Here is an 18,374-nt window from a genome sequence, read left to right on the forward strand (position 1 = left end):
AGACATAATGTACTTGTTATGCTCTAGTGAGAGGAGTAAATGAAGGAAAAAAGAGGCTGACGGTCGGGTGGTTTATATATTGGAACGCACCCCAATCCAAATGGTGACAGTCTAAACTGGGAAAAGCCCATTGGAGGTTATTAACCACGTGGTTAAACCTACTCTTCTGAATCAAAATGCATAATATTGGCAATTTATCCATGTTTTTATGGTGGATCTTAAACTTGTAAACATTCATAAAAATGTTGATTTAGTAATGCTGCTTTCAGAGCCTACATTCCCATGAAAAGATGCAAATAAAATAGAGGAAACCATCTCAGACTTTATTAAAGCTGCTGTTCATTTTACATACATATTTACAAATGTACACGGATATATCTCATTATAATATATTTATATCAACACCATACTCAGTAGATACAATAGGAAAATAAAGACAGTGGTTGCTGCAATGTGCTGCATAAAAAGAAACAAAAAAATAGAACCCTTCTCGTCTCCCCGGCCTCCGAGTCAAAAAGTACAAATTATTCAATAACTTTATTGAGTGATCATGATAGAACGCTGACAAGTTTAGTGCCCGTGTCAGCTTTATGAGGGCAGAAAATAAACTCTCACAGAATACAACAGTGCCTGGTAAAAAATACTTGCCTTGTTCAGGGCTTTGCCGCGAGAGGAGTATGAAGATCATGCCACAAAGAGAGATGATGCACAGACTCATGATCCGCTTCACAATGTACATGCTCTCGAGGGAAACAATGTGAGGTATTACATCTGTACAAGTGTAATTTCCCACTGACATGGATCCACACACAATGCCAGCCTCAGTTTACTCTCTGGTTTACAATTAAGCTTCCTTTTTCTGGAGATTTTTTTTTCCTTTCACAGGGAGGACATGCGTATAAAAGTGGTTTTCAGCAAAAAGCTCAAATCAGGGTCGAATTGAACAAAACCACAGTGATGGACAAATGCAACCCATTTATTAAGTAATAAACGGGCGGGGCTGGTTTTTAGTGTAACAGCATGCTGCACTTTTTCTGTTTTTAACAACAGTCACACATTCGACATTGAAAATGGAAAAAGGAAGAGATTGTTTTACAGTGCGCCTCGTGGATACAGTAGAAATCTAGGGGTATCAAAAACACCTTTGAAAAACCACGTAAGAAAAAAGGTGTCATTCAATGTTCAGGTGTCATTCAATGTTCAGAATAGCACAGGTTATTTGTGTGTGTGTGTGTCACAGCAGCTGGTTGTCAGAGATGTGTCATCAACCTGTATCCTGGTTCCCACTACAGTGCCATATTAGCCAACTCAAAACGTGATGCACCTTGTTATTCAATTGCCTTGCTACATCATCACAACACATTTCGCTGCAGGGCCTGTGGAGAAAAGTCTCCGGGTTAGCCCTGCTTGAGGAGAGGTGGCTGCTGTCACATGCCTGAGTGGGGCTGGGAGCAGAGGGAGGGACAAAGCTGCTTTTGTTACTGCAGTGCAAACCAAAGATAGGCCATGACACACAAACTGGATTTGTGTGCAGAGTATTGAGACTTTTCTGTCCGAGGAGCCCCTAAAATGGTTATTAATGAACTTTTCCCAATGAGAAACTAACCCAGCAGGTAAAAGCATGAGTAATTGAGCTGAAATATCCTAATGTGTAGCTCTGATCCAGCTGCGGCTAAATAGCCAGTTGGAGTTGTTTTTTGAAGTGCACACACATATGCAAGAATGCACACACACACTCACAAACAAAGACATGTAGTAGACACACAGGTATGCAGTCACACCTGCCTGCCCACACACCTTCCTGAGAGGTAAACCCAGAGCAGTGCAGAGGCCAGTTAGACAATCATCCTTGGAAAAAGAAAAGAGGTTTTAAAAGTTGTTCTAAGCTGCCGCTCTGTTAAGTGATTTCATGTGTAGCTGCATGACATCTGCCCACCGGGTGGTGCTGTGGCTGACATTCACCAAGTGATGAATTATATAAGTTAATACGGTGAAACCAGGGAAGCTCTTATCGACGACATGGGGGGAATACAGCATTCTTGAATATTTGACACCCTTTGCCCGCCAGACATTATGACCTTACGTACAAAGAGGTGACCAGACTTCCAGTAAGACGGCCTGAAGGTGTGACCTGCTCCACTATGCACCAAAAGCTTTTTTCTTGTTGCAGCCAGCTGCCAGTTTTCAGAGTGTGCGATTAATGTCTGACACTAAAGCATGATGTGAAAGGCCGGTCTGATAGCATCTATACCTGTCGCTGATTCACACAAGAATCTATCGCTATGCTGTGATGGAGTTCATTGTAGCGCAGATATTTTTAAATCTGCCCACTTTAATGCTCCATAACCAAATGGGTTAAATAATAGACTGAAGACTTTTATCTGTAGTTTACAGTAATGTTATTTTTAAAGAAGGCCTGACGTGACTGTATGATGTGAAACTACTTCTCCCTGATGTTATTCCAATTATCTGCCACTGTGAACATACCTTTCATGTTAATAACTTTAAAGGTGAAATAATCTAAAATGAGAAAGTAATACTGTAAGAAAGAGGGGCGTTGATGACTCAGCTAAAACACTGGCAACACCCGCAGATTCAGAGATGATTGATTTATAGTTGGATCCTCAAACTGTGACGTGGATGGTCTCTGTGATTTGATTCGTCCTCCTGTCAGGGTCTGATTTAGGGCTTTTTGTTGTAAATCCACATGGACCTTGTTCTGTGATGGATCCAGGTCAGGGTTTGATGTCGGAGAAGCTGGTGTATGTCTCGCTGCAGCTGGAGGAAGTGCTGATGTTCCCAGAGACGCTGCCATCTGCTGGACAAACACACAAGAGGAACCTGAGATGTGGGCAGGGACGCAGCATGACTCAGTGTCCAAAGGGCTGATAAAGCAGGAACATACCTGAGCTGCTGAGTGACTGAGAGGACTTCGACTCTGAGATGAGGCTGAGGAGGTTTGCTGCAGCGACCCAGCCCTCCTTACTGCTGCGGAGGTTCTTCACAAACCTGCAGAGGATCAAACACAAAGGAAATGTAAATATATGATCATATAATGTCCTTTTGTTGGCATTATTCCACATCATTATTCAAGGCCTTCAGAGAAATACCAAAATAAAGCCAAAGAACTTTACCACTGTTCCTCCTCTCCTTCTCTGATCAGCTGCACCATGTCTCCACTCTTGACTGACAGCTCTTGAGGTCCCGCCTTCTCACAGTCTGCAAACACTGTATACTTTCCTGCAGCCTAAAGGGTAAAAGAGAGTCAGTCAGAGGTGGCAAACATCTGGAAAGTGTTAGGAAAAAAAAGACACCACATGCTGTATTCAAATGTGTTCAGGCTCACCAGCTTCTTCCCTACGTCGTCCTCGGGGTCAGAGTTCATGGGGTCCTCGCTGCTGGAGTACCCATCATTCTCTTCTGAGGCGTCCACCGAGAGAGACGCCTTGTTCCAGCCTGTGAAAGGGAACACAGGTCAGCAGATTTACAGGCAGAGGAGGTGGGATAATGAGAGGTGATTGGATGAATCGGTATCACACACACACACACACACACACACACACACACACACACACACACTAACTTCATGTGGCATGAAAATGCTTCTTGGGTCACTAATCAGATGACTCAAAAACATGCAAAATGATCCAGATTTATTCTGTAAGAGGTTTTTCTGACAAATCATTACACACACACACACACACATTACACACACACACACATTACACACACACACAGTCCAGAGAAGATCAGCGGAGACAGAGCAGATAGATCCCAGTAAAAATCTAATCAAAGTATCACGATCCAAAAAAAGGCAAGATTTGAATCACCTCATAATTTAACGGCTGCTCTGACTGCCAGTGCCGAAAAGTAAGTCTCATTATTTAATCAACGCCCCACAACCACTAACCCAGAACACCCAATAGTAGAAGAAGAGAGAGTGATTGATTTGAGGTAGAGTAATATTTGCAAACATACATTTAGCACCGAATTGAGTCTTAAAATCGTATATTTCACACCGAAAGTAGATTTAAAAATGTATATAATGCCAATTGGAAGATCATAAGATTCAATGGAAGGCTAAATGAAAGGAAAAGTGGTATATGGCGTCACTTTACCTCTAGTCAAAATCAATCATCACCCCAAACCACGGCAAACACCTACAGTGGCTGATCCTCAGAGCGATCTGTACCTCGCCGCTTGCTCTGTAACAGACTAGAGGCACTCATCCATCTGACTCTGACATGAGGAGCCGGTTCTAGACGGAGACAGTGACAGCGAGACAGTGAGACTGCTGGGTGAGATACCAGGAGAAAGGACTCCACCCTCTTATATGTTAGTAAACCATTCATCCACTGCCATTTGTTAAGTGACCCTGATGATAAAAGGTACAAGACTAATCATTCAGTGATGATGATAATGACCTGTGAAAAAAAATATATATATATATGTTTGTCACAGAGCATCTGCAGGTTTCAGAAAGCCAAAGAAAGAAATGTGGAGATATTTCAGTGGTGTACATTTGTGCAAAACAGTAACATATTGTACTGGATTGGCAACTAGTGCAAATGAAATCTATCATGATACAAATACAAGTGGGATTAGCACTTTCAAGACCTGCAGATAGTCTGTTTTAATGCAACACATTTCTCTCTCCACACATGTACAATTCTGTCATGGTAAATGAAGGGTGATGGTATGAAGAACAGCTTCTACTGCTGGATTATGGATGAGTTTCATCCTTCTATGTGAGACACAGATGAAATCTACATAATGAGAACACACAGAGTGGAGCACGCTTCAGTGGCGAGGGATGGGAGGATGAACGATGGCCTCGAGAATTAAATGGGCTCCGATTATGGGACAACAATATACCTTTGAACCCAAACGGTGTGGGGTCCAAGTGGCGTTTGGAGCCGTGCTCGGGGCTCATGGCCGAGCCTGGCCACACAGGCAGAGAAAATAAAGATAGAGAAGAAGAAGAAGAAAAAGAAGAGAAAGGTGAGAAATCGATCCGCCGGAAAGCAAGATTAACCCTGATCTTTTTAATTAATATATCATGTATCTAGAGCTGTGGCAATGTTAGACTTTACCACGAGGGGGCAGAGTGTCTACAACATACCTCACAGACAAATGTACTGCGTTAAGCTCTAGATTAGATCAGACAGAGGGCAATCATTGATTTCAAATTAATAACACAGCAGTATATGTAGTGTATTAAATATAGAACGTATGATAACTACATTGGTTGTCGGGAAAGGACCATCTACTGAATACTTATGTTCTTAATTTGAGGTTGTTCTTTTAGCGCAGGGGTGGGGAACCTCCGGCCCCCGGGCCGTATACGGCCCCCGGGCCGTATACGGCCCGCGAGACCATTTGGTACGGCCCTCGAGGTAATTTATAAACACATGCAAAAAAGAAAAACGTGTAAGAAATCTAGACCGCAAACAAATTAAACAAGCGAGTGCCTGTTTTTCCTGGCCAAGGTCAGGGTCCTTGAACACAACACGAGCCTAACGTGTCATCACGTGCTATATGTCTCGTCTGACAGGGGTGCAAATCTGACAGAGAGCACCAGAACGGCTCCGGGCCGGGACTTCACAAATTGCAGTACCCATAAGGAGCCGTACACATGCCGCAGTTTTTGCGTGGCTGTGTCTTTAGTTGAAAGCCCAGTGGCGATCTGTTCATCTGTCACACTGATCATACAGTCAATAACTTTGTTGTTATTAGCATCTGGTTAGCTAGCTATGCTAACGAATACAAGAAGCTTTTTCTACTACCAGTGAGGTAAAGGCACATCTTTATATGATCATTATAGTTATAAAAAAAATAAGAGAATAAAGTAAACAGGTATAAAATACTATATGACAGTAACAAAAAGTTGTTATTAATAAACAAGAATACAGTTTGAAAGGAGAGTGATTTGTAAAATATCCATAAAGAAAAATAAATCTGCTTCCAGTTCTGTTTCATATGGGTGTTGAGAGATGTTTCCATAGATCTCCTAATGTTGCTCTCAAAGTGCACCAGATTGATGCTTTTAACTTCAACATTTAAAAAAACAAATCTTCCCGGGGGAGCATGCCCCCGGACCCCCCAACTGAAATCATGTGCACATGGATAGGAAACTAAATACATTTGCACACATCTTGTGTGTCTATGCGCGAGTCATGGTAAAATATCTGGATTAAGAGGTTGCTTTTTCTTTGCACAGCATTAAAGAAAGGCCAAATTAATTAATTTTAGCATTTTTAAGCAGAGGTCAATAATTTGAACGGCCCTCGGAGGATGTTGAAAAAATGTAAATGGCCCTTGAGAGGAAAAAGGTTCCCCACCCCTGTTTTAGCGCATATGATTTACATTTTTTATTCATCAATGAAATAATGCAAGAATAACAAGCCTGACTCATTAATATAACCGAGTCTAAGCCTTGTGTGCCTGTTTTAAAACCTCCTAAAGTCCACTGACGTTACCTTTGGGACTCTTGAGAGTGCTGAAGCCTTGCAAAGTAAAACGCTTTTTAGCCACTGCAGACCTGTCAGTGGTGGGACTGGTCACTGGGTCATCTGGAAACGATGGTTTGAAATGGAGAGCGGGAGGAAACGAAAAGAGAGTGTGTTGCAAACATTGAAAAATCAATACATTTAGTCGATAACAAATAAACAAAGAGGTAGAGAGACAGAAAGAGGATCCATGACGATGAAGGGGATGAAGAAAAGTAGATCAGTGGGAGTTCACCGCAGGAGCATTTCATAGTTGAATTATGAAACTCTTTTCACTTCCGTGTTTGAGGATATCAGACATTCACCTTTGTGTTTGGGTGAAGAAGAGGAGTCGGACATCGCGTTCGCCTCCGCCTTCTTCTCCTCTGTCTTCTTCTGGCTTTTCGAACCACTACTACGAAAGGGACTGGGGGGGAAAAAGAAGACTTATAAATAATAAAAAGCATTTTAACGAGGATTCTTACGTGTGTGCAGCACATGAAACACTGACCTGAGGGAGATAGAGGAGTTGTTGCTGGCGGGACTCTGGAAAGCTGAGTCTGAGCTCTTCTGCTGACTGGCATCTGAAACATTGACTTGAGTTGAAAGCAGGTATGTATTACAGAAAGCAGAGAAGAAGAAATGCAAACAGGCGTGTGTGACTGTGTGTTTTCACGATACCTCTGCAGGCTTTGAGCTGCTGCGTCAGAACTTTGCGGATCTCGTTCACCCACGATGTTTTAATCTCTGGTGTTGGAGCCTAGACGAGACAAATAACAACAAAAAAACAACATTTGCAAAAACTGATAGGGTTGAATCTCCATTTATCAAAGCAGCAAGAATGAGTGGGTTTACCTGGACTATAAAAACTTCGTCTCTGGAGTTACACCAGATCTCAAACTTCTTGTTGTCTCCTTTAGCGTTCTCTGTGAAGCCCACCGCACTCATCTAAAGGGTTGAATGAAAGCACAAAGTCAGTCTTAATCTTTCACTACAGGGCACAAATATACTTAATATAATGTGATTGATGTTGGCGTACACTGAGGGAGTGTTTGAAGCTGTACGACGGAGCTTTCTCGTAGCCCTCCCCGTTCTCCTCCCTCCTCTTGCAGAACAGCAGGGCCTTCTGGTGCAGGAACAGGTGCCGCTGCATGGGCTTAAACCGGGCCAGATCTTTGACCTTGGCGTGACCTTTCTTATGCTCCGTCCACACGCTGAAGGAGCCCTGCATCATCAGGCGACCCAGATCTGACAGGTTACCCTGAGAGGGAAAAGAAAGCAGGTATTAATGAGGATCGGGGGACATTCATGTAAGATTTGAGGTGTAGTCATTTCTCTGACCTCGTATCCTGTGATGGCGATGAGGTGCATGGAGTCGTTCACAGCCTTCAGGATCCCCAGGATGGAGGAGAGAGCTTCCTGCAGGTCATCACAGCCATCACACCCCTTACTGTACTTCAACAACTCCTGTAAACACAAACAAAGCTTCAGTTACAGTCTGAAATAAACACTTAGATTTACAGCAGTACACGGAGACAGCTCACCTTTAGCAGGAGCTGGTACTTGGTGATTCTCTGGACAGGTTTAAGGAGGTAGGAGTCCAAACCAAGTTTATGTTCCAGCTTCTTCTGGCACTCCTGGTTCACAAAGCAAGGAAGATATTTAGAGCAGTGCTTCTCACTGGTGGTCCGTGAGCGCCCCCTAGTGGTCCGTGAGTATATTGGTAACATTTCACATTTGAAATTAATTAATTAATTTCAGTTTTCCGCACTCTCGCGGGAATATCTCCGCAACGGAGCGAGGTTAAGTTTCACTTTCAATTGCATGATATAGCCCAGCGCAACACCTTCATCACACATGTTGCCACTTGTTTCTACCATTTTCAGTCGATTTGTAATCTGTTCTAGAAAAACGATGTGTTTTTTGATATTTGTGGAGTTAGGTGGTCCGCGAGTGTTTTTTTATTGGTTAAGTGGTCCTTGGTATGAAAAAGTTTGAGAAACACTGATTTAGAGTATTGGTCTTGTAAGCCACAGGAAAAGGAAGCTACAGTTTGAGGTGAATGGTGATACCTGGAAGAAGGCACAGTCGGAGCACTGTCTCCACAAACTCTCAGAGCGAGGTTTATTCTGACAGTACGCCTCGTAGATCTGCAGGTCCTTCATCTGCACAGACACATGGAGTTATGGAATTGATTTGACTTTGAAAGAGTGTTTAATTGATCAGGAAAGGTAGCTTACCCTCTCTAAAAAGCAGCGGCCCACTAGTTCTGGGCAGTCAGTGTACGCTTCCAGTTCCTTTAGAAACGTCCTGAAGGCAAACAGCATGCAACAAAGTGTTAAAGTTTAGTTTGTGTTGAGATTTATTTCTATTCACTTTCTCGCAGGGAGTTAGATTGATCCCACTTTCATATTAGCTTAGCATGAAGACTGGGGGAAAGCGCACCTCTTATGAAACTGGTAGATTTCAGACATGTTTCCAAACAGAACGACCCTCTTGCTCAGCAGGGTGCTGGGGATGAGGTGAGCCATGGCTGGGTTCTCCATCTCCGCTGCATAGCCCTGGAGTTAAATGTCACACACGTTAGATCAATGGATTTGCTGATATTTAGGATATGTGCATGTACTGAAGTGACGTGACAAACACTCACCTCCAGCACGCACAGCAGCTCCTCCACATAAGCTCTCTCCGTCTCCAGAAGCTCATTCATCACGTGGCTGCAACACAGAAATACACAATAAAAACGTAGTTATTTTCTTAACAGTTGATTTCTACTACTATTTTATTTATATATAATCAATGAATGTATGTTTGATTCCTCTCTTTCCACCCTTAAACCCTTACCGCCGAAGTACTGCCAGGTTTTCCTCTTCTTCTGAGAGAGACACATGTCTAGTGCCACCGTTGTGTATGGGAGACTCCACCTGAACACACACACATGTATTAATATGGTTCTGCCCGAACACCTTTTGAGCTTTTTAAAAGAACAATTACCTCTAATGGATGATCCAAAACTGAGACAAATGTTGTGTATTTGACAGTATTTACCCTTTTACAGATGGCATTATCAGCCGAGTATCTCCTCTCTTTTCTCTGTTGATCTGAAGGAAAGGGACAAAACAATTAACCATTAGAAGAGCAGAGTTTTAAAATATAAGTCTTCTTTAATTATATCAGTCTATCTAACGACCCAGGCTTACTGGGAGAGGAGAGTGGGGACTTGACTTCAGGTCTGGGAGCGACTGGCTGGACGGGTCTGGTCTGTTTGGCGGCGAGCTTCTTCAGGCTGACGCGTCTCTTCTCAAACATCTCCTGGACCGAGCTCTGCTTCTGGAACACCTTCTCTACCTGATCCTGATGGAGACCAGACACAGATATTACAGATAATTCACTAAAACCGTTACAGGTAAAAATTCCTGCCCACTGCAATAACTCTATAACAAATCACCTCTGGCTGGCAGAGAACTCTCTGCTCCATAGCTTCTCTTGGACTTAAAATCACACTGTACAGTTTACATTTATATTCAATTTGATATTGAATAATACATTTCTTGCACAATTAATGTACATATACTGTAATATCCTGCATTATATTTTGTAACTGGAAATGTGTATTTCCACATGTATATTTTTTTACTTTTTAATGCTATTTTATTTCTACTTCAGAAATATTTTGGATTGTTTATTTCCAGTGTCTTTATTTCTCTTATGTACATTGCCTTGTTTTTTTTGCTGCTGCAACGCAAACATTTACCAAATTGGGATCAATAAAGAATCTATCTATCTATCCATCCATCTATATATCTATCTATCCGTCCATCCATCCGTCCGTCCGTCTGTCTGTCTGTCTGTCCGTCTATCTGTCCGTCCGTCCGTCTGTCTGTCTGTCTGTCTGTCTATCCATCTATCTATCTGTCTGTCCGTCTATCTATCCGTCCATCCGTCTGTCTGTCCGTCTATCTATCCGTCTATATATCTATCTATCCGTCCGTCCGTACGTCTGTCTGTCTGTCTGTCTATCTATCTATCCGTCTATATATCTATCTATCCGTCCATACGTCCATACGTCTATCTATCCGTCCGTCTATCTATCCATCTGTCTATCTATATTACAGTAAATTCACTAAAAGGTAAACTCATTATAATTGTGCGTGTAAAATCCTCTTCCTACGGACCCTGAGCTGAGAGGTGATCACCGCCTCATACTGGCAGCAGATGGCGCTGCGGTCGGTGAGCGTGTGCAGCGACCCGGTTTCCAGGTACCGCTCCAGCTCCTGTAAAGCGGCCTCAGCTCCATCTTGAGACTGACAGCGGTCCACAGGCTGGCTGGCCAACAGGAAGATGCCCTCTTCACACCACCGAGACGCCTGGGAGCAAGAGTATTATAGAAATTAATGACCCTGAAGTCTGGCAAAAGTTTCTCAATAATGATATTAATAACGTTTAGTTTATTTGTTTATAGCGTCGTGGCCAGTCCCCATTGATCAACTGTCACAAAAAACTGTAAATGGGGCAGCTTTAGCAAACATGGCTAATGTCCAGCTCTTGTCCCCCGGCCAGATCACAATACATCAACAGCATTAGTTATAAAGAAAGGATCACATAACAGAAAGCTTTATTTGTATAGTTCTTTTCATACACCAGGTGCACTTCAGTATAAAAGCACCAATTAAATGTGGATGTTGCTAATAAAAAGCTAATTTAAAAAGATGTGTCTTTAGCTGTTGTTTATAAAAGTCCTTCTTGTATCACTTAACAACATGTACCTTCTCCAGAGCGTGGTGCAGCTCCATGGCTCTGAGCAGGAGGCTCTTCTTGCTCCTCAGGGTGGAGCTGATCTCCTCACACACTCCTCTCAGCTCGCTGCACTTCGGCCTGATGGAGTCCTCAGCATAGTGGGAGTTTTCTATCAGCCGGTCACCTTCACCGGCCAGGGACAATGCGTGGTCTAGTGCGTCCTTTAGAAACACATGATCAGAATATACTTTAGGATACAGGGACAACATCAGTGGACGATCAATCTATCACAGCCTTCACATGTCCTCTAAGCAGAGTGGAGTGTTCATTACTTAATGCTGCACGGAGGGGGACATTTACTGTAGTCGTAATTGCAAAGTAGGTCGTTAACACCTATATCAGTTTGTTTTTTCCACATAAGAAAATGTACCATATGCTAAAAATGCAAAGCAGAATCTTTAAATTGTAAAGGTTTTATTTTTATAAATACGTGATATTATGAAACATCATAAGGTGCTAAAAATGAATGGTTACATCATAGCTGAGGTTGAAACGAAAAGGCTATTATATTTTAGTCCAATCCACACGCCCACACAGGTGCCACCTCTACATTTCACAGTCTTTCACACAGCTATTCCCAGAGAGGGGGATAAAGCAGGGCATATCATTGATTATATAATCAGCCGTATGGCTTAAAGGATGCATCAAAGGTAAAAGTGTTGAGCTTGTGTTTTCTGTCCCACGTGAGCTGCATTATGACATGAGTTGTGTGTGAGTGTGTGAGTGTGTGTGTGTGTGTCTTACACAGGCTTTGTCCTCATGTCCGCTGAGCTCTCGGAGGACGTGCTCAGCGTGGGCGGGGCTTACACTGACTTCAGAGAAACCAGACAACCGCTCCGATGTCACGTCGAGCTGAGTGCGCACCTACAGACACGCACATGTTATAAGAGCACACATTTCCTGACTTGTTTCTGCAAAACTACACTTCCCATAATTCCACTCACTTCACGGAAGTGCTTCTCGAAGTGGCGCAGCTGTAAGCATTGCTCCAGCTTGGTGCGGTGACGCTCCCAGAAGTCATCGAAGGCTGTTTCTGTTTCATCCAGCTGACCCAGGAGTCTGAGGGGAAAGAGGGAGGATTTAATGATGCGTTCAGGGACCACTTCTTTATCTATGTATGTTTCCATTCATCTCTTCCTCTACCTCTGTACAGTGGCTAAGTTTTCCAGTTCATCATAGGTCATGTTGTATTCAGGGTCGGTCTGCAGAGGCTCGTTTATACACTCCAGCAGGCGCCCCCCTTGAGACAGCGCCACCTGTAGGTCCTCCTAGAAATCAAACAAATTATATTTGTTAACAATTCTGCAACAAACAAAATCACCCCAAATATATATACATGAAAATTAACAAAATCAGAGAAAGAAGGAAAACAAAGAGGGACATCTGGTTGGTTGACATGTAAATCTGACCTTCATTTTGTCCTTCTTCTGAGAGTGTGTGTGCAGCAGGGCGGTGGTGGCTTCGGTATCGTTGGGTAATTCTGTCTCTGCGAGCTCAGTGCCAAACGCCTGCAGAGTCTGCGCCGTGGTCTTCACCATCAGAGCGAAGGCCTCGATTGCCTGTGGAGGAGATGTTCAGGTGCCGATAAATACAGGTTTAAGTCTCTGATTGACACAGTTTGAATCCCAGCCTGCTCCCTTTAGGCTTTTGATCGTCTATTCATTTATATATTATTTTAAAAAGATGTGTGTGTGTGTGTGTGTGTGTGTGTGTGTGTGTGTGTGTGTGTGTGTGTGTGCGCGTACAGTGCGGTGTGAGATCCAGCTTTCATGGGAGTACTCCTGCGTTCCTCCCAGCTCTGTGGTCAGTTGTCCCGGGTCGATATAGGCATGGAGCTCAGTCACTGAACTCAGCATCACCACCTTAAAAAAAACACACAATCCACGGATCATAAGGCACGGCATGTTCTCATAAATCAAAAAAAGAAAAGAAGCAAAGACAGACGTGTCATACCTTCATTTTGAACTCATCCCTGTTGTACTTGAACAGGAAGTCTGACAGAGTCCTCTGGAACAAAGTCGTCGGACGCAACACCAGAACCAAGTATAAGTTCCCTGGAAATGAACCCTGAGAGAGAAAAATGAGAGGGAGAAGAGTTTTAGTAATCTATTCATATGTATGTCTTTTAATTTTATAGAAAATGATGTGGTAAAACAAGATCAAGTGGAGTGACATGCATCCATTTATATTTTGGAATCAGGTCTTCACTGCTACTAGCCACAGATGCCATATCTGATTTGATTAAGTGGGTTATTTATTTTTCTGCAGCAGAGGTATGAAGTAAGCCCACTTGTGTAGCAGCTCCCTCTGCTGCAGTCCTGAACATCCACTCAATCGGCTACAAATCTTCACAGTTGTTCCCTTGTTGCACTTTCCATCTTTCAATCTGTCACGACAAGGTAAATTAGTCCTGTGGTTTAGGGAGTAACCGCCGCCCCCGTCTCTCCGCCTCCACACATTAACAGGTTAAGAGCGGGGAATTGCCTTCACACAGACAACAGCCCAAGAGGCCACTCAGCTGAAAGGCTGTACGGTTATTAGTCTTCCTCTAAAACCCTGGGTGAATTGCTCCACCCTGTTAGGCATCATAAATCGATGTAGGGTGACATGTTCTCACACACACACACACACACACACACGCCGAGAGATGTTTAATTCAATTGTACAAACATACCTGCAGTCAAACAGAGGCCAACATACATCATAGCCATGAAATGCCTGCACAGCGTTGCCATGGAAACGCACAGAGCGAGATGGAGAGTGCATTATGGGATGAGAGTGATGATACAGAGGAAAGCGAAAAATAGGAACAAGATAGGAACTGATGTCTGTTTCTGTGAAGGAGGAGTCATATGAAAGTGGTGCTGCAGCTCCACTCGTTTATTTTTGACACACACACACACACACACACACACACACACACACACACACAACACACACACACACACACACAACACCACACACACACACACACACACACAACACACACACACACCACACACAACACACCACACACACACACACACACACACACACACACACACACACACACACACACACACACACACACACACACACACACACACACACACACACACACACACACACACACACACACACACACACACACAACACACACACACAACACACCATTATTCTTATTACACACACACAGTGAGTGTTGATGAAAGATTCATCGGTTTTCATCATCTCCAATTTCCATCCAAACTGACAGCATATTTTAGATTACACCACATGAGCTCTCATTATCACCTGCAGTTTAAACGTTAGTTAAGATTAAAATGTAACTAATAAGTAGAATAATCGTAATTTAGCCCTTTCGAAATATTAAATGTATTGTTATTCTACCAATAACACACCATACAAATCACAACAAGCAATACGCCTGTAATCGGAATCAATTTAATTCAATAAACCCTGAGAGGTCATGGTTTAATTTGTGCCTCTGCATTACCATGATAATACACAATCTGCTCAGTGCATCCCCCCCGACAGATGAACACAGACATGCTGCTGAGCACACATACACACATCCCCTGAATACACACACACTTCTCACAGATGAAAAGAAGCACACATAAATAAATGATTAGGGATTAGAATATCATTTTCTGTTGACCAGGGTGATTTATATTCATCCAGGGAGGCATGTCCACTAATGACATCCATATTGTTCTCCTGGGAGTTGGATAGCGCCCGCATCAAACCCAATAGTCAAACCCCCTCTGCTTATATGCCTGCTTTTGGACATGAAAGTGTCACATTATGACAAAGAGAAAGACAAACGCTGCAAACGGCTTTCTATCGTAAAAACACAAGCCTTCTTCTTGCACCAGGTGATAGAGCTGTCTCTCTTACAACCCTGCAGCAATGTTGTTCATGCTTCAATGACCGCATATTTATTTATCTAAATCGCAAAGACAGGCTGCAACAGAATCCTCATATAACTGCAAAAGCATGTGGATTCAACCCTGTTTCCTAAAATAAAACTAAAATATTTAATAAGAACATCACAATTAAGTGAAAACATGTGTTGCTTATTCCATGGTGGCTATAAACAAGTGGTCTGAGTCCATCCTTTACGTAGCAAATCACTGTGTACAAGATTACAGGCACATGGTGAGCATCTGTGCGTGTGCCATACAATAATCTGTTTACATGACAATACTGGCCAGTCCTTTCTTTCTCTTTTTTTTAATCTGGAAAGGAACCAGCAAATGGCAGCGGGCGACCTTGAGCAGCCTTGATCAGCAGTACGCCTCACGGGAAGACGAACGACCTTCTTTCTCCAGTAAGGCTGTGTGTGTCATTGGCTGGTGGACAAAGCAGGCGGTGCCCGAAGAGGACTTCCACGCCTGGGGATAAAAGTGTGGGGTCTGAGGAGGAGAGCACCACCTGCTCTTCATGCCTTCAGGTTATAACGCTGCCTTCTATCATGGACACAATCCTGCTCAAGGAAACCTGCAAATAATCTATGTTTTTGAATGGGACTTATATTAAAGGGGACATATATTATTCTCCTTTTCAGACTACTAACCTTCTGTCTGAGAAGCTCTGTTTTCACAGCTGTCACTTTCAGCCAAATCTGCTGTTATTGGTCAGAATAGGAAATCTGCTTACATGCAAATTAACTACCTGTCTCTCAATATAGGGTTTAAGTCTGGGAAGGAAAGGGTGTTATTTTATCTTAGCGTTATAATTATATATATTTTTTACATTTCACTAGTTTTATTGTCATCAAGTAAAAACATTGGGCTTAAATGGGCCAACTAGGGTTCTTGTGAATAATAATTAGATATTTTATTTGCTGAATCAAATTACATTTCTCTTGTTTTTATTTCTTTAAAACAGAGAGACAATCCCTGATTGGTTCCCTGCTATCAGTGCAGCCCAGAGTCCATCAACGTCCCTTTCAAAGACATGGACTGAGCCAATAGACTGGAATAGGATAATAAACCTGGAATGGTCCATTATTATTGGCGGGGGAGTGTGTTCACTGTGCAGCTGAGTGTGTGTGAGTTTATGTGTGTGTGTGTGCAGGTTAAAGTGACTTGGTGGAGTCATTATGAAGGAAGGAGCTTCATAATGGTTTATTGTTACAGTGGGGATAGTTTCTCAGAAATGCCATGGAAAGACCATTAGATTCGATTATAATCAGTGTGTGATTAGCATATATTAGCATACATCTGCATATATTGGACATGCTTAGGGGTGTAATACAAGAAAAGCATCTTAACAACAGATGTGCAGGGTGTGGTGAGCTGGTTAATTATGGTTCGAAGAGGGTATAGAGGACACTTTAGGAGCAGTGGCGGCCGGTCCATAGGGGTGCCGCCCCCCCTCTTCCCACATGTTTGATTGTCATTAAAAATTAAAATAAATATTTAAAAAAAAATATATATATTTTTTTTTAATGAACAAGGTAAATATTATATAGATGGTATCAGTAAAATGTATAATCTACAATAAAATCTTGTTTAAAATTGTTTTACGATATCTAAAGTTACTGATAAGTCACATGTTTCCTGGCCGCAGCGTGTATCATTACCCTCTCTCGTCCGGGCGGGAGAAAGGAGCCCTCAGCCAGAGCAGCAGCAGCCAACAAGCTGACTGTTGCTATCTGTAAACTATGCCGCCGAAACATAATTTCAGCCAATCAGCGTCGTCAGATCTGATGTTCAAAGGGCGCCGTGTCAGCGCCCTGGCCTGTACGTCTGTGAGTTGTTTGGACTCGTATCCAAGGTGACGCTACAGTATAGTCGAGGATGGCTGCGTCTGCAGGTGGAGACTCCGGTGCAAGTGGATCGCCGGAGCTGTAGATTAACATTGACATGCTTATTGTAGTTGTAAGGGCAATGCCTGTAGCACCATGGAGCTATGTGTGGGCTGGACCTGTGTTTTACAGGAAAGGAGTGAGCAGAGGGTCGAGTTGTCGATTCTTGTTCAGTTTTCATCTTCCTCACCCTCTCAAACTTTGAGTTGCGCGTGCTAAAGAGACGCGCTACCATGAAAACCAAACAATGGTGTAGCTGTATTAAAGTCCGAGTGGAAACTGTCGTGAGTAAATCTGATTTTGTCAGAAATCGGGAGAAATGCGGGAAAAATATGAACCTGGGAGGAAACCGGGAGAGGGCAATGAAATCGGGAGTCTCCCGCGAAAATCGGGAGGGTTGGCAAGTATGACGCGACACACACACACACACACACACACACACACACAGTATTTAGTCTCCTGATTTTAAAGTGTTCCCAAAGCACCAGTGTTCTGCAGTTTGTGTGGGCCTCCTGTACTGTTGCACAGTTTATGAAGATTCATAGCTAACCACACTGAAGATTATGGATTATCTCTTATATATATTTTTAAGCCTCAATTTGTCCCCCCCCCCTCTAACATCACCAGAACTCATAATTTAAGGGGTCGTTTCTCAAAAATGTCTTCCGGGGGAGGATCCCCCGGACCGCCCTAGTACGGTTTGGTCCCTATTTCCATAGCCCCACCAAAAATATGTTCCACCAGCCGCCACTGTTTAGGAGGCTGTTGGAGGGAGTTTAAACTCAAATATATCACAAAGGCAGTCTGGTAGCCTCACCCTAACCACACTTTATTTGACCATTTCTTTTTATTTTATGAATCTTTCATACTAAGGTTGTCAGAGAGCAGCAACTTTGATTCTCAAGTCTGTCTGATGTAAATCAACGTCTCCACTGCTCAGACTCGCTGACGATTTACTTTCCTGTTCACAATTCTCTTTCCTCTGTTCCTCTTTCCCCGGATCCCTCCTCTGTCCCTCTATGCTGCTTCTTCAATTCATCATCTCAGCGAGGGGTCAAAGTTTCACACTGCTCAAGAAAAAATAGGCTACTAGGCTAACGGCACTGTTACTGAATCAGACTAATGGCTCACACAGTTTGGATGTCCACATCTAACAGGACTGCATCTCATCCCACACACACTGTGTTCACACGTTGTGAGACTCCACCACCCACTCTAGCATAATAATACGCTATTTTTAACCCCCACCCTGCTGCTTCATATCAACATATTCTACCGTACAGGAAAACACACAC

At 43.0% G+C, this 18,374-nt stretch overlaps 1 protein-coding gene across 19 annotated transcripts in view; it reads right to left on the minus strand.

The window, feature by feature from the left end:
- Positions 1-302: 302 nt before the first annotated feature.
- Positions 303-18,374, minus strand: part of mcf2la (mcf.2 cell line derived transforming sequence-like a) — a 45,192-nt gene continuing 27,120 nt past the window's right edge. For 9 of the 19 annotated variants that reach the window (XM_034217289.1, XM_034217279.1, XM_034217283.1 and 6 more), the window contains 28 exons: positions 13,239-13,352; positions 13,031-13,147; positions 12,695-12,844; positions 12,429-12,553; positions 12,230-12,344; positions 12,030-12,149; positions 11,255-11,446; positions 10,664-10,855; positions 9,689-9,842; positions 9,537-9,589; positions 9,333-9,412; positions 9,139-9,205; positions 8,934-9,049; positions 8,729-8,798; positions 8,561-8,653; positions 8,033-8,125; positions 7,830-7,955; positions 7,528-7,749; positions 7,344-7,436; positions 7,170-7,248; positions 7,000-7,084; positions 6,815-6,915; positions 6,480-6,572; positions 4,876-4,941; positions 3,347-3,456; positions 3,135-3,247; positions 2,906-3,009; positions 303-2,818 (listed from right to left, as the gene is read on the minus strand). In XM_034217289.1, the coding sequence (XP_034073180.1) occupies positions 2,736-2,818; positions 2,906-3,009; positions 3,135-3,247; positions 3,347-3,456; positions 4,876-4,941; positions 6,480-6,572; positions 6,815-6,915; positions 7,000-7,084; positions 7,170-7,248; positions 7,344-7,436; positions 7,528-7,749; positions 7,830-7,955; positions 8,033-8,125; positions 8,561-8,653; positions 8,729-8,798; positions 8,934-9,049; positions 9,139-9,205; positions 9,333-9,412; positions 9,537-9,589; positions 9,689-9,842; positions 10,664-10,855; positions 11,255-11,446; positions 12,030-12,149; positions 12,230-12,344; positions 12,429-12,553; positions 12,695-12,844; positions 13,031-13,147; positions 13,239-13,352 (3,126 nt within the window). In that variant the 3' untranslated portion in view covers positions 303-2,735. Of the gene's footprint in view, positions 2,819-2,905; positions 3,010-3,134; positions 3,248-3,346; positions 3,457-4,118; positions 4,259-4,875; positions 4,942-6,479; positions 6,573-6,814; positions 6,916-6,999; positions 7,085-7,169; positions 7,249-7,343; positions 7,437-7,527; positions 7,750-7,829; positions 7,956-8,032; positions 8,126-8,560; positions 8,654-8,728; positions 8,799-8,933; positions 9,050-9,138; positions 9,206-9,332; positions 9,413-9,536; positions 9,590-9,688; positions 9,843-10,663; positions 10,856-11,254; positions 11,447-12,029; positions 12,150-12,229; positions 12,345-12,428; positions 12,554-12,694; positions 12,845-13,030; positions 13,148-13,238; positions 13,353-18,374 lie in introns of those variants that run through there. The other 10 variants (XR_004569092.1, XR_004569094.1, XM_034217281.1 and 7 more) reach the window with 9 other exon arrangements.

Source organism: Gymnodraco acuticeps, unplaced genomic scaffold, assembly GCF_902827175.1.
Source record: "Gymnodraco acuticeps unplaced genomic scaffold, fGymAcu1.1, whole genome shotgun sequence".
NCBI classification, from domain to species: domain Eukaryota; kingdom Metazoa; phylum Chordata; class Actinopteri; order Perciformes; family Bathydraconidae; genus Gymnodraco; species Gymnodraco acuticeps.